Source organism: Suncus etruscus, chromosome 4 (genome assembly GCF_024139225.1).
Source record: "Suncus etruscus isolate mSunEtr1 chromosome 4, mSunEtr1.pri.cur, whole genome shotgun sequence".
NCBI lineage: Eukaryota > Metazoa > Chordata > Mammalia > Eulipotyphla > Soricidae > Suncus > Suncus etruscus.
The window spans coordinates 11,298,486-11,320,773 of NC_064851.1; the positions used below are offsets into that span (position 1 = coordinate 11,298,486).

Below are 22,288 nucleotides of genomic sequence, written 5' to 3' on the forward strand. Positions count from 1 at the left end.
CACACACGCACATACACACACACACACACACCATTCAGCTGTTTAATAATATTCCTTTCACCATGGAGGGAAGATCTGACTTGGGTCTAATTAACTTTCATGCTGCACTCTATCTTTTGAGATTCAAGGCTTTCCTAGTTCTGGGCTGGCTCATCTTTTCAAATAGGACACAGTCTTTCAGGAACAGTGTTAGGTTTGGACTTGCATATCTCTGTGTAGATAGATGGTCCTTGCTTCAGCTGACCTCCAGCATTTTGTGTTATGTTCATGCGTCATCTTGAAGCTTTATGAAGGATCTCGAGGCCCTGGACACCTCAACACTGATTCTCTGCTTTCCTTCCAAACAGGAGATGTTGAAGGACGAGGTGCGGACCCTCACTTACCGGAACTCCATGTACCACAACAAGCACGTGTTCAAGGACAAAGTGGTACTGGACGTGGGGAGTGGCACCGGAATCCTTTCCATGTTTGCTGCCAAAGCAGGAGCCAAGAAGGTGTTTGGGGTGAGCCAGCCCCTTCTTACCCTCACAAGAATCTCAGCAGAATTGAACCCTGCCCTAGGCCCCGCTCTGACCCTTCCTAGAAGGTTGAACCTGTTTCTTCTCTTTGCTGAGGATGTTCTAGGACACCCCAGAGAAGCAGAGAAAAAAAAAATCCCTTGAGGTTCTCAGGAGCAGAGTTACTCCTCTCATTCCTTGGCATGTGGGCATGTCTCTAAGACCCTTATCTGGGTGACTCTGACCTTTGAAGGTTTTCACATTCCACAAGCCACTCTGGTGGCATCGTTATGTAAGTGCGAAAGTCCTGCTGGCATCTAGAGGGATGGAGTGGTCATATGTGATCTCTAGGTAGACTTCCTGTTCTCGCCCCCCCCTCCAAGGCTGTGTGACTGCAGAGTTTGTGCCTTGTGTTTTGTTTACTCATCTGTAAAATGGGCCCAGTTCTAGTTTCTGGTCCCTCAGGGTGAAGTGGTAATGATGACTGAGGAGTGAGTGAACTCCATACCTGTGTAAAGTGCTCCCCCAGAGCCTGGAGTGTGATAAATGGTCATTGTTTACAAATGTGGCTGGAATGGGAGTCCTAGGAGAGAAATCTCTCTCTTTTTCTTTTTTCTTTAGGGGATAGGCTGACAGATATGAAAATAGCTGGGGCAGCCTATCCAAATTCTAGAGTCTCCTCTACCCCACCCCCCAGTCTAGCCCAGATTCTTTCCATACCACTTTCTGGTACTGATTAGTGTTTGAGGCTGGGGAGAAACTGAGACAGAAGTGTATTGAGTAGTGACTAAGGCTTGACCTGCAGGTGGTCTGGGAAGGAAAAGGGGAAGTGAACTCTGATGGAAAGAAAGAGGGGAACTCTGACTAAATGCCAGCCTGGCTTCGACTTGGTCTGGAATGGACATCCCCAAAGGAGAGGAGCAGTTTTGGGGTATAGTGGCAAGCTATGTTTTAGGGGCATTAACTGGTCATTCTGAAGTCTTTCTGGAGGGACTCCAGCCTTATGTGGCACTTGTACTAGTGCCTCTAATGCCCCCTTGGCTACCCCATAAACACCCTTGCCCTCCCCCCTAGAAGGGGGCACAGGTATGGAGCCTTCTAGAAGCTCCAATGGCAAAAATTTGACCTGAACTAGGAAGAGATCTTTAACTTAGACCTACATGGATGGGATGGGGTTTCTCCCCCAACCCACACTTCAGGACAAAGGTCAAGTGTCCACTCCTGTTCATCTCCCTGAGCCAGCCAGAGCTGCCTTGAGACCATCTGGTCACCCCTCCAGCCTTTTCTCCTTGGGTCTCAGTCCAGCTGGGCCCTGACATGCAGGGCTGTTACTCATCACTAGCTTCCAAGTGGGGTGGGGGACTCCCACTTAGTGCCTTCCAGCTGTGCTGACATCTTGCCATGGAGTGTCATGGGGTTTCATACCTGCCCTCAGCTCTGTGGCCTCAAATAGCCCTTATCCAAACAGCTGTACCCAGCCAGTTGGGCTCTAGGATACCTCACTTCACTGAACCCCTCTCCCACTAGGTAGGGATCATGGGGGTGTGGGGAGGGACAAATGCAGCCCCAATTGTGGCTTTTAATTTCTTTCTATTCTGTATTTTAAATCTAGCCAGCGGCACCCTGATTCTCCCTAGTGACCATGTTTCATGCAGGCAGCATTCCGCCATGGCTGCGTTTCTTGCTGTCGCCCTTCTGCATCCCCATTGGTCCCATTGGTCAGGTTGGAATTTCTTCCTTATGGTTTTGACACCTGGCTCCTTGGTTCCTTGTCCTTCTAGATTGAATGCTCCAGTATCTCCGACTACTCAGAGAAGATCATTAAGGCCAACCACCTGGATAACAGTAAGGCATAACCCACTTTCTGTCCTTGGGTGGTGGGCTTGAGGGACCCACCCCAGCTTATTGGGGTGGCAGAGACTGACATTGGTGAGGATCAACAGCAGGCACTGGGCCTTAGTGAGGTGCAGCTCGGTTGAGGCAAAGAATCTCACTCTGCCATGCCAGCTAAGGGCATATTTGTTCCAACTTGGCCTCTGAGATCTCCAGTCTAGGGTAACCTCCTTAGCTTCCAGTCCTCTTGGTTCCCGTCTTAGGCCATTTTTGGATTTTTACCAAACAGTAGTGAGTTCTCTCTCTCTCTCTCTTTCTCTCTCTCTCTCTCTCTCTCTCTCTCTCTCTCTCTCTCTCTCTCACTCACTCACTCACTCTTCTCTCTCTCTCTCGCTCTCTCTCTCCACTCTCTCTCCCTTCCATCTCCTTATTTTCTCCTTTCCCCCAACTCCTGTCCAGTGGCATAGATTCAAGCTTTATCTCTATGTAACCTGGTCCGCGTTTCTCATTGTCCTTGTTGCTTCTGGAGCTGTGTGGATCAGTAAATGGCCCTTTAGGCCTGGGCCTTTCTTCCAGCTGAACTTCCAGAGCTTTCTGTCCTTCCCTTTCACTTCTCACTCTGGCCTCAAGAACTGTCCCATTCCTCATCCCTTCCCCTGCCCCCCCCCCAAGAACTAACTTGAATACACTCACAACCGCAGGTGTGCTTGTTCAGAAGAGTTTCTTGTATCTTCAGCCATGTTCAAGTTGAGATCTAGTTCCCTGGTTCCAGGCTGAGCCAGGCCACAGAGCTTGTCAGAATTTGTAAACTAGAAAAGTGAGACTGGATTTTATTTAATTATGTGGATGATGGAGCTCCTGGGGTGGGTTGAATCAAGATGTCGTCAAGGGAGAATGGATTGGACTAGCTGCAGTCATCAAGCTTGGAAGTAGGAGCCCCTTAAGTTATTTTAAATTTTGCAATGCTCTAAGGTGACAGATATTAATGAGACTTATTGTAGGGCTCATTTCATAGTAGTTCAGCATATCAAATCACTAGGTTGTACACATAAAGCGAACACAATGTTATATGACAATTATACCTTGGACATATCCATCATCCATTTTTACAAACGAACTGGCTTTATTTGGTTATCTGTTTTCTCCAAGTTATTTCCCGATAAGATCTCATAAGAGCTCTCCCCTGAGTAAGGATCTAAAACATTGTTTGCATTTTATTTTGCATATTTATATGCATATGTCCCAGTTACATGGTTTGTGCTTCTCCTTGTTGTTGCAGGTAGCTTTTCAGGTTTTCTTTCCTGTGAAACTCTTAATTTTAAAGTTGGATTTAAAAAAAAGGAGTTCATTTGATGATGCTGGGAGAGATGCAATAGCCAGGGTCAGTCTGGATGCCCTGAAAGGGAGAAAATCGACCACTTGGGTTTGTACTTGGCAAGTTAGGCAAAGGACAGTCCCTTGGGCAATGAGCCAAAGAGACTCTGCTTGAATTTTCTGCCTTGGATGACTTGGATGGTGGCAGACTGGAGGTGAAGACATCTGGGGGATGATGGAGGGAGAAAGCAAGCAAATGCTCCTTTGCATGTGTTGAGTAGGCATCGGTCATCCAGAAAGACAGTTTGAATAAATCTAGTGATGAGTCGGGGAGTGTCGGGGCCCAGGATGTATAGCTGAGAGTGTTAAGCAAAGAAATATCTTTGAGGTCCTGTAGGGGTGATATATTGATGGAGGGACACAGTGGTCAAGACTATGGCTCTTGGGCATTCTTTCCTGGAAGATAGATAGAGAAGGGGCTTGCAGAGAGACACATGGCCGGAGGCAGGCAGGCAGGGAGAGTATCAGGGAGACAGGCAGAGTGGAAGTGGATCCCTATAGGCATGCTTGGAGATCAAGGAGGACAAGTACCCAGCAGTGGTCACAGACAGGCTTGTGTTTCTCTGTATAAGAGTCGCACAGAAAGCATGGCTTGAGCAGATGAAAGAGTCCTGGGAGTGAAGACTGAAAATAACTTTCATTCCTTGCTGTGATAGGAACAGAAGGCTAGATGGGATGACGAGGAAGGGGTGTGTGTTTCTGTGTGTGTTTGTATTTGTGTGTGTGTGTGTGTGTGTGTGTGTGTGTGTGATATTGCTGTTGTAAGGAGATACATAACCATGTGTTTAAGTCAGTAGTACCATGGAGGGAAGGAGGGAGGGAGGGAGAGAAAGAAACAGACAGACACAGTAAAAAAGAGACAAATAGACAGCGAGAGAGAGACAGACAGACAGATGTATGTATGTTTGTATGTATGTATAGAAAGAGATACCTGGAGACAGATAGAGAGATGCATGGATGGAGAGAGGAAACACAGAGAGAGAGAGAGAGAGAGAGAGAGAGAGAGAGAGCTGGAGTAAGTTTTGTTGTTGAGGGTATGTATGCAGGCGATTTCAGGGGGAAGGTCACTCTTTTCCTCAGTGTGGGAGGAACAGTGGAACCACTTTAGTATGAGAAGGGAGGAAAGGTCTGGAAAGGCCCAGATTCATTGCCTTAATTTTCTCAACAACAAGCCCTTATCTGGCAGAGCCGTGGCAGGGAACGACATGCAGCCAGAGTGTTAAAGGAGGTATGCAGAAATCAAAATGTCTCGTAGGAGGAGTGGGGTACTGGTACCACAGGGCTGGGGGCCCAGAGGGAGGGCGGTGACTGCTGTAGCTATAGCTGGGTGGACACAGACATGTCCTGAGTTCAGATTTCCCCATGGTGTGAGTTTTCTGAGACCAAGCTCAGCCCCTTGTGCAGTTTTGAGCAGGGTCTGCAGGGGTCTGGGGACCATGCAGGGCGGGTCCTGGGGGTCTCTCAGTCACGGGTCAAAGGACTAGACCCTGAGGAAGGGGAGGAGTTCGTATCCCGGAAGTAGTGGGGGTGCCCTCTACACAGCCAGTGGCAAGATCCTCCCCGCATGGCTCCGATGTGGCCTCTCGTGAGCTCAGTTCACAACCTTTCTCGATGTCTCCCTCTGGGGTTTATCTGACATCACCTGTGTCACTGACACAACCAGAAAGGACAGAGACAGAACTTCTCTAGTCTTAAAACTGATGATGGCAAAATAAAAGGAACTAATACTCTTCTTTAAGAGTGACACAGCTGGGGCCAGAGTGACAGCACAATGGGTAGTGTGCATTTGTCTTGCACGCAGCCAGCCGGGGTTCGATCCCCAGCATATGGTTCCCTGAGTCTGCCAGGAGTGATTTCTGAATGCAGAGCCAGAATGTGACCCCAAAACAAAACAAAAAGAGTAACACAACTTCATGCCCACCACTTTTTCATCTAGTGCCTCTCCTCCTAATGCTGAACTTGGGCACAAGGTTCCCCAATTTAGCAAGTGGGGAAACTGAGGTCAGGAGCAGGAGGCCCAGAACCTTGAGTCTTTCTTAGCTCTTGTTTCTAAACATGAACAATACATTTGCTCAGGAGTTAAGGGGGTGTGCAAACAGATATGGAATTCTGTGTGTTCTCAGGGTTACTGCGTCTCAACCCTGGGCAGAAAGGGGCACCCCCAAAGAAGTTGGAACACACCCCTGCCTCTGTCTAGGCACCCTGGGCTCCATTCTGATCCCTCATCGTCTTCTGTCTTTCTGGCAACTGAATCTTGGGGTCTGGAACCATGTGCTTCCTCCCAACAGTGACTTAAAGAGTCCAGAGCAGAAGTGGGGTTCAAGCAGTAGAGGAGCCCTGAATATCAGAGGCAGGGCAGTTTGGTTCTGAAAGCGGACGAGGCAGAGTTTGCCCTTCTGCTTTGCACTGCAGAGTTCTCCCTGCCCTTGCTCTGCTTCTGACTCTCACCCCACCTTACCACCTCTGCTTTCTTTATGTTTTAGTCACCTTTAAAGAAGGGTCCAGAGAAACAGCTTCAGGAGCTAGAATGCATGCTTAGCCTGCAGGACACCCTGGTTGGATTTTTCCCCCCACCCTCTGGATGCTTGGTGTTGTTGTTGTTAGGGTGCATGGCCTTCACTAGCCTTGTTGAGGCAGGGTGGAGGTTGTGTGTGACATTCTTATATTCTGCCACTTAAGTTCCTGACTTCTGGAGTCTTCATACTTTTGTTCTAAAAATGGTTGAACTAACGTTTCTCCACCTGCAGCCTGGGTGCATAGTAGGCAAGGGCAGGTGGCAGTCAGTAGTACTGACCTCATTGATGTGTGGACACTGTGGTGGGCTCAGTGGAAGGACTAGCACACACATGTGCGTATGCATCTGAACACCCATATCCACACACATGCTTGCCATGCAGCTGAAGCTTGTAAATCTCTGTGTATATTGTCACATGTGAGTTTATATAGTGCCTTCCCTTCTAATCTTGTGGCTTCCAATTCTTTTTTCTTACAGTAAAAGAAACACAGAGGGTCTCCTGTTTTATTCATTCTATTTTCACTTTCTCTCCTTTTTTTTTTATTTGTTTTTGTCTTGGGGCCACACCTGGCAGCACTCAGGAGTTACTCCTGGCTCTGTGCTCAGAAATCACTCTTGGCTGGTGCAGGAGACTATGAGATGCTGGGGATCTAATTTGAGTCTTCTGGGTCTGCTGCATGCAAAGCAAACTTTGTACCGCTGTACTATCGCTCTGGCCCCACCGCATTCTATTTTTGTGGGCACACCTGGTTCTGTTTACTCATGACTGATTCCTACCTCTGTGCGCCAGGATCCCTCCTGGTGGGATTTGGAGATACCCTAGGCCAGTGGTCCTCAGATCGTTGGTGGGCCAGACTATAGTAAAAACAAAAACTATGAACAAATTTCTCTGCACACTGCATCTATCTTATTTTGAAGTGAAGAAACAAAACAGGAACAAATACAATATGTTGCCCATGGGCCATAGTTTGAAGACCCCTGCCCTAGGCTATTCCAGGGATCGAACCTGGGTGCAAGGCAAATGCCTCCCCCTTCCCCGTCCTAGTTCTCTGAGCCCATGATTCTTCGTGTTTATTGGATTAGTCCCCTCGTAGCTAAACCATCTCCCCATGCATGTGTGTCTCTCCTTCTGTGAGGGGGGGGGCTCACACCTGATCCCCTTCAGTCTCCAACCCCCCTGAGCCAAGGAGGGACTTGACCTTCCCTTGTCAGGCCACCCTTCACTAAGGGGAGTGTCTCATCTCACCCCCGCTCAAGCTTTAACCCACACCCCCATCCCTATGCCAGGCAGTTGTGGCCTCCCTGGCCTGCCCTTGCCTGGGCAGTGTGTCACCATTGTAGGTCCAAGCCGAGAGGAGGAGATCCACAGCTGAGGAGGCAAGAAGCATGGGGTTCTGGGAAGCTTTGAGGAAAGCTGAAGGGGTGCCCACAGATGGGTGGGGCTGGCGAGGCTGCCACCTGCTTGCTGAGCCTTGTCATGTGTACTCCTGAAAGGACAACTTGACTGCACATACCGGCTTCCATGGAAATGCTTTTGAAAACGCTGCACCAGCCAATTGTGTAGGGCTCAGGCGTGTGGGTGTGGAGCCATAAATAACCACACAGGACATAAAATACCTGCCCCTAGAATCAATCAATCTCTCCCCCTCCGTCCGGCTCCTTAGAAGGCATTTCTTCGCCTGCAGGAACAGTACTTCAAGGTGCTTCCTGCCTTGGGTCCGTGTCCCCACACATGTGGCCTTCTCACGTGTGCAGCACGGACCACAATGATTGCCTCATTTTTTGCTGAGGGAAGGAACAAACTGCTGCTTTGCTCAAGAGAAGGTCAGTGGGCCCAGGGATGTGGCTCAGGGACAGAGAACAAATATTGCATGATTCAGATGGGTTGATCTGCAGTCTCTTCTTTCTTTCTTTCTTTCTTTATCTTTCTTTCTTTCTTTCATTCTCTTTCTTTCTTTCTTTCTTTCTTTCTTTCTTTCTTTCTTTCTTTCTTTCTTTCTTTCTTCTTTCTTCTTTCTTTCTTTCTTTCTTTCTTTTGCTTTCTTTCTTTCTTTCTTTCTTTCTTTCTTTCTTTCCTTTCTTTCTTTCTTATTCTTTCTTTCTTTCTTTCTTTCTTTTCTTTACTTTCTTTCTTTCTTTCTTTCTTTCTTTCTTTCTTTCTTTCTTCCTTCCTTCCTTTCCTTTCTTTCCTTCCTTCCTTCTTTCTTTCTTCCTTTCCTTTCTTCCTTCCTTCCTTCCTTTCTTCCTTCTTCCTTCTTCCTTCTTTCCTTCATTCCTTCCTTTCCTTTCCTCCTTCCTTTCCTTCCTTCCTTCCTTCTTCCTTCCTTCCTTCCTTTTCTTCCTCCCTTTTCTTCCTTTCTTTCTTTCCTTCCTTCCTTCCTTTCCTTCCTTCCTTCCTTCTTCCTTCCTTCCTTCTTTCTCCTTCCTTCCTTTTCTTCCTTATTTCCTTTTCTTCCTTCCATCTTCCTTCCTTCCTTCCTCCTACCTTTTCTTCCTTCCTTTCCTTCCTTCCTTCCTTCCCTCCTTCCTTCCTTCCTTCCTTCCTTCCTTCCTTCCTTCCTTCCTTCCTTCCTCTCTCCTCTCTCTCTCTACACACACACTCATGCACACAAAGGAGTTTTATGAAGTTGACACAGAAGCTCAGAGATGGACACCTAATTGTTAGAATTTCAGAAATCAAACAAACAAAAATGGACAGAGGGTTGGGACTGAAGAGATAGGACATTGGGTAAGCCACTGAGCTGACCCAGTGTCCATGCACTAATACCCCCTTTGGTCTCCCAAAACTCCTCTAGGAGTGATCCCTGAGCACAGAAGATGAAGTAAATTGGGTTGCAAGCAAAAACCAAAATCTCAAACTAAAACCTATAGGGGGTTGGCTATAGAGATAGCCCAAGGGTTTTAAGCAGTTTGCCATGCATATCTTTCGACTCTGTTTCCATCCCTGGCACTGCTGTGGTTCCTTGAACCCACCAGGAGTGGTTCAAGAGCACAGAGCCAGAAAATCAGCCCTGAACACTGACACAAACCTCCTTTGCCCCAGTTAAACTACAGGGTATAAGGAAATGGATCACTTTTTTTCTTCCTCACAGACATGGTTGACAGAGTTGTGGGAAGAAGCAGCAATGTCTGTAGTGTGTCCGCTGGTGGGTGGGGCCAGTGGTGTATCCTGAATACTCAAAAAGTGTTATTTTGAGTCCTTTTGGACTTCATAGTTTGCACTTGATATTTTGGGGCAGTGCTCAGGTCTTCCTTCTGACTCTGTGCTCAGGGGATCATATGGGGGAAGGCTCCAGAAATTTGAGTTGAGGTTGACCACATGCAAAGTAAATGCTGGACTATCTCTCTGCTCCATTAAGCTTGGCTTTTCTTGGCCACATATTCCCAACCCTCCATAAATGAAGCAGGTGTTGTTTAGAGAGAGTCCTGTGAGCTAGATTTTGTCATTTCCCCCTTCATTGGCAGTTTTTACTAACATTCTCTTTCCTTCTTTTGGGGCCACTTGGAAGGAGGCAACTCCCATTGCTAGTGGCAGCATCTCCCACTCCCTAGGGGTTCAAGCACCAGTTGCTTTGCTCTGTAGTTGGAGCTACCTTCTCTGGGGCCCTATGCCTCTGGCCCTTGGAGAGTCATACCAACAAAAGAAGATTTCAGGGAATTGGTGGGGAAGGCTTTGAGTAGCTTTCCACCTGGCTCCAGTTGACAGGGGTAATGAGGGGTGGAGTATGTGAAGAATTTGTGTCATATAGAAGCTAAACGTAAGTTTGTCTCTCCCTGGCCATATCCTGACAGTGTGTGCTCAGGGCCTGTCTAGAATCCATACTCAGAATCACATTGTCTAGTTTCTTCAAACCTCAGAGGACCTTCTTCTATGAGCTGAGAAGACTTCCGACATCCCTTCTTATATGTCTCTGACCTACTTGAGGCCTGTCTCTTGGGTCAAGTGTGGAATCTCTTGGAGATCGATTGACCTTCACTCTGGTTCAGGGCCTGGGAGTATGTTAATCCATCCAACCAAGTGATCCCGCTTTCTGTTGGGGCAAGGTCTTGTCAAACTGTCTTCCCCTGTTTCCTCCTTTCTGGAATGGGAAGGGTAGTTAGCGTCTGTAAACTGTGACGCGCTGGAGCAAGCTTCCTTCCAAAGGCTTGCCAGAATGTTGGCTTCAGCTTCTAGTAAGTTTGTGGACAGCATGAAGTTGGCCCTGCTGGGAGTTTTTGCACTCTAGAAATCTGTCAGTGCTAGCGGCAGAGAGAGGCAGGTGCTAAGTAGCTTCTAGCATGAGTCTGTGTAAAAAAAAAAAAAAAATTAATAAATAAAGCACAATAGCATTCACTGGGCAGTCCACAGCCAATGCATGTTAGTGTTGTTATGATTTCATTTATTAACTTGACTAATAACCCTGTCAAAAGAAGAAATGGGATTAATCAGATATAATTGCCTCTGAATAAACCTGGACTTGTGGCTCCTGGTAATTGCCACTTAGGTTCCTAACTGCTCATGAAGCCGCCGTTAATAATATAGGAACCAGGCTCCCGGCAACCCTTCCAGATGGAGTCAGGCTGGAGGCCTAGACCAAATGCTGTGGTCCTGACTCCCAGAAACTGACAGTCTCACTTTTGGAAGGGGGGGCTTTTAAAATCTTTATTCAAGCACCATGATTACAAGAATGTTTGTAGTTTGGTTTCAGCCCATAAGTAGAATACCTCCCTTCACTTAAAGTGTGAACATAAACCTTCAGTGTTTAGAGCCACCCATGGGAAAGCTAAGTGGCACAGAGGTGAAGATATGTGTGTAGGCCTGGGGGAGGACAGATCCTTGCCCCAACGAGTCATAAGTGCGGTACTAGAACCAGCAGGTCTATGCTTCTCCCTTGCCTCTCTGCCATCCTGGCATCACTGAAGGTCAGGTCCACCCTTGCTGCTCTCAATCCAGGCTTTCAACCTGGATTTCCTGGGGAAACTCTTTTGGGAAGAGACCTTTGAAGAGGAATCTGAAAGATGCACCAAGGCCAATGTGTGGGAGCAGGAAGAAAATATTGAACGTGTGGGACCACTCCTACCCATTCGCCCTTGGTTTATTCTTGCTACTTGTCTTTGGCAAGCTTTGGCAGTAGACAGTGAGTAAATGGGAAAGGAGGATTAAGATTCTGAACCTTGGGGAGAAGGCTTTGCCTCCTTTGATACCCTCCCAGCATTCCCACTGTCACTCCTTTCTAAGTCCCTCCCCACTCAACCAAGCCCACAGCCAATGTACATATTACCAGGCATCAGCCATACTATGTGAAGTGGGGTGACCTATGATAATCTGGAGTGGTGAAGAGATCCTTAGGATCTCATTATTATTTAAATATGTTTAGAATGGTGGATTGTCCTGGTATTCTTCCAGGCGGGACTAGAAGAGGAGATAAGGCCAACTGAAGCCCCTGCCCTCCCAAAGCTAGCAAGATCTTAGAACTCTAGGGGAACTGGTCAGGCCCTCAGAACTGGTGTCAGCTGGAACAAAGTCCCGTGGGCTGTGAGCAAGGGACAGAATAGGGACACACAGCCTCTGTTTGTGGGTGAGGAGGGAATTTGCCAAGAGAGCCATAGGTGTCACATATTGAAGTTTCCTGTGTCCAGGTTACAAATAGCACCCAGGACTCCCCATCCTCTTCTGTTTTGTAGACCATCTCAAAAGTCCTACAAGGTATTAATGAGGAAACTGATACTGTCCTGTAAGAACTGAAATCTTGTCAGAGAGGTTTATCTATCACTGAACCCTTAGAGAAGGCACTGGGGTCCCTTCTAGCTCTTGGTAAGCCGCTTGCCTAGGAGAGGCTGACATTAAGGGTGGTGGAGGGGCCAGAGAATAGGGGTTAAGATTAAGATGCTTCTCTTGCATGCAACTAACCACGGTTCAGTTCCTGGCATCTTACTATCCTCCTAAGCACCACCAAGTCCCTGAGCACACTCAGGGGGGTTAGTTCCTGGCTCTGGGAGTTTGAGAATGCAGCCTGCAATAAATAGTCAGCCCTGTTGGCTGGAATTATGAGAAACTTTTCCCTCGGGCCTTCTTAGCATCATTTTAGAGACCCCCCCAACTCACCAAAACAAAAGGAGGTTGATTGTCCCTGCCACCACCATCCATGACAAGTACGCCACTCCTGCGTGCCACTAATCTGACGACCTCAGTGTACCTCCTTAACTTTCTCTGATTTCTGCTTACAAATCCCTCACAACCCACACACTCACCCACAGGCTTGACTTGACGTCCACAGCAATCAAGCATGTCATGGGGCAGGCAAGTCCCATGCTGTAGCCTCTGCAGCTGCGGGGAAGTTGAGGAATTATGCCAGGCTCCTTGGGGTGGTTGACCCCCACTTTTTGGATTTTCTAGACTCCGATTCTCTCATTTAGGTCAAGTGCACACACAGTAAGCCCAACTGTACATGGTTCCTGGAGAAGGATTCTTTTTTGGGGGGTGTAGAATAGGCACATCCTGTGATGCTCAGGGCTTACTTTTGGCTCTGCTCTCCGGGATCCCTCCTGGCAGAATTTGGGAACCCTATGGAGCTAGCCCCAGTTAGCTGTAATACAAGGCAAATACCCTACATGCTGTACAATCTTCCTGCCCCACCCCCCAGGGGATTCTGAGATAATAGACTTGACATTATTCAGCTGGCAGCTCTTCAAACGCTAGTCATTTTTTTCCACCTCTCCTAATTAAGGACTGAGGCTTGATGATCCTTTGTTTCTTAACCCGATACCCTCTCATTCTAAATTGCTTATTCATGCGTCCATCCATCCATTCAGCACCATGTTTGAATGTCTGCTTGGAGTCAAGGGCTCTGCTGGAGCCAGGAACATGAAGGCGAAAACAGACAAGGAACAGGCAGAGGGGCAGGCTGGGGCCGGGGCATACCCACTAAGGGGCGTGTCCCTAGGCGCATAGGAGCCTGCGATTGGCTAACCTGCCACGTAGGGCGGGACCATGGAAATGAAGCCAGTGCCTGCGTCCCAGTCCAGGCAATGAAAGCAAGCTTAGTGCATGACTCCCAGTCTCAAGGCCCATAGGGGTGTCTTTTGGGAGGTTCACCAAGATTGGAGGCATCCCCAATCTCCAGCTCAGGTACCTATCTCCTGTATTTCAGGAGGGATCAGGATCTTCCCTAGCAAAACAGCAAGGAGCAAGAAATGGGGGGAAGGGTCTCCAGTGTTGGTATTATCTGGGTCACACCCCAGTGGAGACTAAAGATTACTGAGCCTCCAACATTGCGGTGTCCCCTGCTGGTTCTAATTGGATACCAGGCAGGTCCCAGATGAGATTATGTTCGTTGGCTTTGTGGAACATTTTATATATTTTTTATATTTATATATCATTAAATTTATATTTATTAATTTGTTGCATATCTTAATACTTTTCTATCATGTATTATATAATTATATATTGTATACTATAGTACACTACAGTTTAATATAGTATATATTTATATAATATACATATGGAGTGGGGGGAGAGGACGCCCAGCCAAGAAGCAGCTGACCATGAATCAAAAGTGACTTGATTTCTGCCTGTCACCACTGGAGCCAAAAAAGGAAAGAAAAAAAAATTAGCTGCTCAAAAACAACAACAAAAATCTGATTCCCTCATTTGCATACTGGAAGTTGCCTGGGGGACACAGTCTTCCACTGTAGAGTGGAGGCTCCCAGGAGTGTCCTAGCTGCAGTGATTAATCATCCTAAAATTCTATGAGCCAGTGGGTCCTAGTCACCAGCGTGGAGCAAACCTCTCCCTCATTTCTTGGGGAAACCAAAGCGCAGCGCCGGTGCCCTACAGTGACTTGTCGGTTTTAGCGATGCGGGGTCTGGAATAAATTAAAGTGGAGTTCTGCAGCCCATAGCAGCTCTGAACCCTCACATCTGTGATTCAATTGCCCCTTCCCAGAGCCCCAGCCCCAGCTCCCAAGCCCCAGCCCCTTATCTCCCTCTCCCCTCCGCCAAGATATCAAGATACAGGCAGAGAGCTCCAGAAAGAATCTTCAAAAATTCTGCCAGGAGAAGTGGCCATTCAAAGAGTTGCTAAATGTTGAAGAAAGTAAAACCAAGCCTGGATTTACTCCTCTGTGCTGAGGTGACAGGCAGAAGAGAAATAGATGGATGGGATTCTAGTTTGGCAGGAGATAGAAGTTGGGTGGTCTTTTTGTCTTTATTTAATTATTAATGTCTCTATGTAAGCACTATGATTACAGACATGTTTGTAGTTGGATTTTGGACATAAAAAAAGAACACCCCCCCTTTGCCAGTGCAGCATTCCCACCACCAATGCCCCCTCCCATTTTCCTCCTCCCCCACTCCTGCCTGTATTCGAGACAAGCATTCTACTTTTCTCACTCATTACCATTGTCATGATAGCTGTTAGTGTAGTTATTTCTCTAACTGCGCTCTCCAGCCTTTGTGGTAAGCTTCATATCGTCCTTTCAGCCCACATCTCTATCGTCTCTGGGTATTATTACAATAAGGTCTTTTATATTTCTTAAAACCCATAGATGAGTGAGACTATTGTGTGTCTATCTCTCTCCTTCCGACTTATTTCACTCAGCATAATAGTTTCTCAGTCCATCCATGTATAGGAAAATTTCATGACTTCATTTTATTCTGATGCTGCATAGTATTCCACTGTGTTAATGTATCACAGTTTCTTTAGCCACTCACCTGTTGTCAGGCATCTGGGTTATTAGATTCTGGCTATTGTACATGTGCTGCAATGAATATAGGTGTGCAGATGGTATTTTTGTATTGTGTTTTTGTGTTCTTAGGGTATATCCCTAGGAGTGGTATAGCTGGATCATATGCTAGCTCAATTTCCAGTTTTTTGAGGAATCTCCATATTGTTTTCCATAAAGTCTGGACTAGACAGCATTCCCACAAGCAATGAATGAGTGTTCCTTTCTCCCACGTCCCCGCCAGCACTTATTGATCTTGTTCTTTGTGATGTGTGCCAGTCTCTGTGGCATAAGATGGTACTTCATTGTTGTTTTTATTTGCATCTCCTTGATGATTGGTGATGTAGAGCATTCTCTGTGGCTTTGATTTTTACACCCTACATCCAGCAGTGCTCAGGGCTCACTCCTGACTGCATTCAAGATCACTCCTCGTGGGCTTAGAGAACAATATGCAGTTTTGGGGGATTGAACCCAGGTTTACCATGTGCCAAGACCAGTGCCCTAACCACTGTACTATCACTGTGGCCCCTCTTCATACTTTCAAAAACTTTTGCTTTGGTGATTTATGATGACCTTGCTACCTCCTGGGCTCTAACTTGGAGTTGCTGCCTTTGAGTCCCTAGCAGCAACAGAGAAGTAGAAGTTTGACTTTGCTTCCTCCGTCCCCTGCCAAGCCCTTTGCAGAAGGCCAGCCCTTGCTGATTTTGCTGGTTTGTTTTTATTTTTTAATCTGTGTTTTGTTTTGGGGTCACACTCAGCAGTGATCAGGTGCTATTCCTGGCTTTGTGCTCTAGAGCGACCCCTTATGGCAGTAGGGGAACTACATGTAGTACAGGGATTGAACTGGGGCTGACTGCATGCAAGACAAGAACCATACTTCCATATTATTTCTTTGACCCTGCTCTTGATTCTTAAGATAAGGGCTTATGAGCAGTTCCCAGGAAGGCCACATACTCATGTGTGGGTTATCAGCACCAATGGACAACAATTTGACAATGGATAGTCAGCTGTGGGTATTTCAGAGCCAAGAGACAACCATAAAAAGTCTATCTCCTTCACAAAGAGGTAGAGAGTTTGCAGCCTGGTTAAATATCAACTGTGAGATGAGAAATCATCCCATTTCCTAGATGGTGAGTGGGCACCTCATTGTGGGTGACCCACCATGAAGACATGCGATAGCACAGGTGAACTTTTGTCCCTTTGCCATTCAGGGGTCTTCAGTCCTGATAAATTTTCATGAAACTCAAGTTCAGTATCATGGGAAATTTATTTTTGAGAAGGTTTGTTTGATTGGGGGGCACAGCTAGCAGTTCTCAGGGCTTATTTTTGGATCTATGCTGAGGGACCTCTCCTAGCAGGGATCAAGGAGCCATATGCAGCCATGAGAATTGAAGCGTGGCCAAGTCAACTGCAATCAAGGCAAGTTCCAAGCCTTGTACTCTCTTGTGCCTCCCTGTCCTATCTCTCCAGCTTCCCTTTTGAAACTCCTCAGAATAGGTCTTGGTTTCTTTCCCCTCCAAAAAAGTGCAGTCCTAGTGTTATACTTTTAGAGCAGGGTACAAAAGGAGTTTCAGCCCTCAAATGTGTGTGTCCTTTGGATGGAAAAATCAGATGGAAACAACTTCCTGATACCCCTTGTCTATTGAACAGCGGCAACAGAGTTTTGACCTTCACAGTGACAAATGCCCAATGGGATTCTACAATGACAAGATTGTCTATGTTAAAGGATCAAAAAACACAACGAAAAGATTTATCCTTCCATAAGGGAGTGGAAAGATCTTTGGAGGGGTTTAATGAGAAGGAACAAAGCCACTCTTCTCCTCAACACCCTGAGCTTCAACAGGGGTCTCTGATCTGAGTATAGAGCCAGAAATGATCTCTGACTGCCACCAGATGTGGTTCCCCAAGACAACAGAACAGAAAGATGAAGTGTCACGCCTTAGGAAGAATAGATCCAGAACATGCCTGAGCTGTAGAACTGCAGACGCCTGGTTTCTGGCCAGTGTCCCTGCAAAGTATGGCCTGGGGGTTCTTCTTTTTCAGTCATCACCATATTTAAGGGTAAAGTGGAGGAGGTGGAGTTGCCCGTGGAGAAGGTAGACATCATCATCAGCGAGTGGATGGGTTACTGTCTGTTCTATGAGTCAATGCTCAACACAGTCATCTTTGCCAGGGACAAGTGGCTGGTAAGTGTCCTGCATGCTGTTACCTTGCTGCTGTAGCAGCAGATCTGCCCAAACCCTCAGAGCTGGGATGAATAGAAGACATGAGAGAGGGCCATGAGCTTCTAGAAGGTCACTCCTTCCGGGCCATCCTTCTTTCAACCAGAGTTTCTGGGAACAGAATGAATGGGCCATGAATCCTCAACAGGTTCTCTTGGCCTGATCTTTTGTATGTCTCACCTTGGCCTTCTACTTAGTAAGTGAAGCAAGCTCTCTGTTGCCAAAAGTCTATTCTGCTCACTCAGGACCCAGCACTTGCATGACTGCTTCTGACTTTGACCTTGGCTCCTCCAAGCTAAAAGGTCATCCCGTCTTCCATTCCCTACCTACCTTGAACTTTCCTTTTGCCCACTCATGGGTGTTCTCCTGTCTTTCCCTGGGTCCTTTAAATTCTCTTTGATCCCAAAGAAAAAGGGAACATTGCCACCCTATAACCCCTAGCCCTGGCTAAGGAGACAGACTGCTGAATGAAATGCTGGCAAGGGGATGGCTGTCTGGTGACTCAATGTGCAGTTCAAAATGTGATGTCTTTGTCAGGTGAATAGATTACGAGACCCATTTCCCCACAATTCATCAACAGAAACCTGGAGGGCTTATGTTTCCAGACCGGGCCGCTTTGTACGTGGTCGCAATAGAAGACCGACAATACAAGGACTTCAAAATCCACTGTAAGTTTTCTTTTCCATGTTCCTCTGGGTTTTATTTTTTTTTTTTCATTGCATGTGTGCAGGTGGGTCTGAGAAGAGTCCTGGGACTTGTGAACAGGCCTCTGAAGAAGTACTTTTTTCTAGATTCTTTTCTCTACATGCTTCCCTCTAGCCCAAAGGCCAGAGGTCTCCTAAGAGGAGAAAAGTGTATCTTGGTATATCCTGGTAGGAGACAAAGTGAGTGACAAATGAAGAGAAGGGCAGAGGCAAGTTTTTGTGGAGAACAACTGGTCAGGATGGCTGGAAGCCTGTTGAAACTTCCATGACAGAGATAAGAAAGGTGGGATTTCTCCTAAGGCCTGTCAGGTTGAAAACTTCTGACTGCTTAATGTGTCATACATACATTGATTCTTTTTGTTTGTTTGATTGATCATTTGCTTTGAGTCACACTGAGTGGTGCTCAGGGGTTATCACTGACCCTGTGCTCAGGACTCATTCCTGGTGGGTTTGAAAGACCATATTACATACCTTGAACCCAGGTTGGCCACATGCAAGGAACATAATCTGGTCCCAATACTTTAACTTTTATGTACATGAAGTAAATGCGGGAGAAAGACGTGTGTGTGTGTGTGTGTGTGTGTGTGTGTGTGTGTGTGTGTGTGGTGAGAGAGAGGAGAGAGAGAATCAAATCAAGTTTCTATTTATAATGCTTGATAGCTGAAATCTTGTCCTCTTAGGGACCTCTCTCTGCCTCTCCACACACAATCTCTCTTGCGTGTTCTCTAGTCATCAAAGAGCTGTTTTGTTCTACTTCACTGAAAAAGGCAGCTTTGCTCAGGGACACTAGCCTGACCCCCTGAGATCTTACCCAGTGCATTCCTGTCAGGTCAGGAACCACCGTGTCTCCTCGGCCAGAACAAGACACGTTGATGGAATGAAAGCACCGGCGTCAGTCACAGGCCGGAACTTCCCAGAGAGACAGCCCAGACTCTCCTGACAGAGCTGGGATGCTTCCCATGGATGTCCAGCCTTCCTTGTCATGATGGTTGGGGTAGCGGGGGCTTACTTTACAGATGAGTGTACTCTACACACACACACTCTGTGATACCGTGAATAGCTTTCTGAGGGGTTCTTAGGGAGTCCCTGTGAAAGATTAATAGTGAGCCCCAGATGTCTTTGGTATTGCAGTTGTTTTACTTTATTTTATTTGGGGGGTGGGCACACTGCACTGCATTCAGGGATCACTCCTAGTGGGGCTCAGGGACCAAATGGGGTGAGGAACCTGGGTCTGCCACCTGCAAGGCAAGCAAACATCAACAGGCTGTACTGTTTCTCTGGCCCAAGTTGTTTTATTTTAAAGTTTAGGCAGTAGATTGTGGTCATTCGGTTCTGTCCCTCAGTTTTCCTAATGACCTTCTTGTCTACTGTGTTTTCCTGACAGAACACTGTGGTCTCTATGGCAGGACCACTGTGGTCTCTATGAAGGAGCACTGAGATCTCTATGGCAGGAGCACTGTGGTCTCTCTGCAGGAGCACTGTGGTCTTTGGCATGTCTATCAAGCTGCCAGGACCCAAGACGCTTCTTCCCTGTGGCTTTTCCTTTGTTCTCCTGCTTCTCTCGAATGTTGGAGGGCTGCTCTTGACCCAATAGTCTGCTCAGGCACAGATGTGAAACCTGCCCTTGTGGCCTCAAGGACGTCTTACTTATCTATACCAGCTGCTAGCAATTCCTGGGGCCTTGCAGTGTTTTCTCCCCCAAAAGACCAAACAACCAATCGCATGAATCAGGAGCCTGGACACCGCCTCCACTTCCATCCACGGGCGCTCAGTGCCACCACCACAGTTGATCCATTACTATATCTGCTCTATCGATTGTGGGTCCTTATGTGTTTGTATATATCCATGCTGTGTGTATACACACTTAGTTGTACTTGTGTGTTCTTGTATGTGTTTGTATGTGGCTGTGCTTGTGTGTATATGTATGTATGTTCTTGTGCCTGTTGTGTGCCTGTGTGAGTATCTAATTGTGTAGATAAGGATACAAATGTGGACTTGAGGTTCCATGTATGTTTCTTCAATAAATTTCTTTATCTTAAACACGATGTACCATTGCTTATGGTACAGTTTTTTAGTGGCATTCAGTATTCTGATACCAAGCCTACCCACAGTGGCACATTCCCTTTACCCTTGTCCCCAGTTTCTCACCCCTCCCCAAGCCTGGCCTTTAGCAAGTATGTATAATTTACTTACTATTTTTTGTTGCAACTAAATGGCAATGAAACTATGGGAAAAAAGGCTTCATTAAGAGAAAATTTGTGAACAAAGTCATTTTCCTGTGACATTGACCATAGGTTCATTTTGTCATTGTCTGAAGGGTTTGCAGAGCTTTTTGTTGCTAATTGAGTCTCTGTTGTTGCTTTGGTTAGCTGAGCTCAGGTGGCTGCTACGATAATTTCGCATCTAATTTGATGTGTTCCTACTGGGATGTCAGTATTAAGCTTTTTTTTTTTCTTTTTTTTTTTTTTTTTTTTGGGGGGGGGGGCACACCCGGCCGCACTCAGGGGTTACTCCTGGCTCTGTGCTCAGAAATCGCTCCTGGCAGGCTTAGGGGACAATATGGGATGCTGGGGATCGAACCCGGGTCTGTCCTGGGTTGGTCACGTGCAAGGCAAATGCCCTACTGCTGTGCTATGGCTCCAGCCCCTGTATTAAGCCTTTCTAACGTGTGTGCTTGTGTCTCTGAGTTCACATCCTTTTTGAGTGGCCACATGGAAGCCTGCACTTCAGAGTCAGGTTGTGAGATGCCTCCAGGGGCTTCTGTTGGAGGCTCTGCATACTGCTTCTGCCCATCGGCTACAGAGTCTGACCCTACTAATTGTCAGGAAAGGGGGATTGGTCCTGCAGGTAGAGGGTCCCCTCTTGGAAGTCACCAGACCCTGGGCTCTGATGTCCCTGCACAGAGGAGTGAGATCTCCCTCTGGGTCTCAGTGGATGATTATGTCATATTTTTGCCTTTCCAGGAGTAAGTGATAACAATAAGATAGCAGGTTGCGGGGCAGGAGAGATAACTCTGAAAGGTGTTTGCCTTGCACTTGGTCAACCCTGAAACAGATCCAGGTTCAATCCCTGGCATCCCATATGGTCCCCCCAAATCTGCCAGGAGCGGCTTCTGAGTGAAGAACCAAGAGTAACCCCTGAGCGCCGATGGGTGATGCCCCCAAACCAAAAACAAAACAAACAAAACAAAACAAAAAACAACCTCCCCCTAAAAAGCATAGTATTCCCTGAGAAGATGCTATTTCTATCCATAGCAGCCCATGACAACATTGATGTGTGTGTGTGTGTGTGTGTGTGTAGGGCAGCAGTGGGGTGATCTACTTAATTCCAGTTGGGATGATCAGTCCCAACCTGGAATTGTCTGGGTGGGGTTTGCATCTTCCCCCATGTCTATACATGCTTTCTCCTACTTTGACTTTTCTCCCTTACTCCCAAAGAACAGCTGGCTAGGGTCACAGGTGTGGTTCAATGGTCCCCATTGGTGGGAGTATGGGAATGTGGTTATGTACCCTGAGATGGAGTAGGAGGGATATCCTGTCTCATAGTATAAGGCTGGGAGAACCCTCACCTACAGTGCAACAACACCCTAGTCTAGAATAGGACAATTTGGAAAGGAAAGAGAGAGAAAATAGATGAGTGTCCCCTAGTAAGAGGGTATAGGATCTCACTTAAAAGTCGGGTGATTGTGCCTGGAAATCACCCCCAAGAACTTACTCTCGGTGGCAATCCCTGAGCTTGCAGCCAAACCAGATTCCTTCAACCCTATCCTTTCTTCCTGTCATGGTTTTCTGAGAACCCCGCTGCTCCCGGGAAGGAAGGGAATTACTGCCTAGCAGAGGACATGACAGTTCTGGGTGCTCCAAGGCCCCAGATTGAATTCATCTCTGAAAGCCCCACTAAGCCCCTTTTTGTTCTTGGCTCTGAGGAGCGGGCCTGCCTGCCAAACCTGGAGCCTCCAGCAGTTCAGAATCTGGGGCAGATGTGTCCTCATGGTAGGTTGCAAAAACAATTCCACAGTGAACATTGATCAAATGCATGTATAAATAGGACATGTTTTGCCCTAGAGTGCCTGCTAATACTGCTTTTTGTAGTTCTGGCTGTGGAACTCTATTAAACAGTGTCAGGAAGCTGGCTTCCCCCCCCTTGGTAGTTCTGCCACACTTAAATATTTATTGAGTGCAGACCCCGCATGCAGCTCTCTCGAGGGAACTTCCTCCACCTTGGTTTAACTCCCTCCTGACTTATCTTTGGAAACCGCAGGCCAATGCCCACGACACAAAGCCAGCTCTTGCCACCCTGTCGGGAGGTCACCCAGAGCAGGAGACTGTTAAGTTGAGTTTGAAGCAAACTTGCTACCATTTTTATAGCCTCTTGGATAAAGACAACATAATGGAACTGGAGGAAAAAAAAAAAGCAGCCCTGTTTTTCTTCTCATGGAATT

The 22,288-nt window shown here is 47.0% G+C and overlaps 1 protein-coding gene across 2 annotated transcripts in view; it reads left to right on the forward strand.

Moving 5' to 3' along the window:
* PRMT8 (protein arginine methyltransferase 8) overlaps positions 1–22,288 on the forward strand; it is a 199,807-nt gene that overhangs the window by 151,431 nt on the left and 26,088 nt on the right. For both annotated transcript variants that reach the window (XM_049772056.1, XM_049772055.1), the window contains 4 exons: positions 348–503; positions 2,279–2,342; positions 16,965–17,107; positions 17,724–17,811. In XM_049772056.1, the coding sequence (XP_049628013.1) occupies positions 348–503; positions 2,279–2,342; positions 16,965–17,107; positions 17,724–17,811 (451 nt within the window). The remainder of the gene's footprint in view (positions 1–347; positions 504–2,278; positions 2,343–16,964; positions 17,108–17,723; positions 17,812–22,288) is intronic.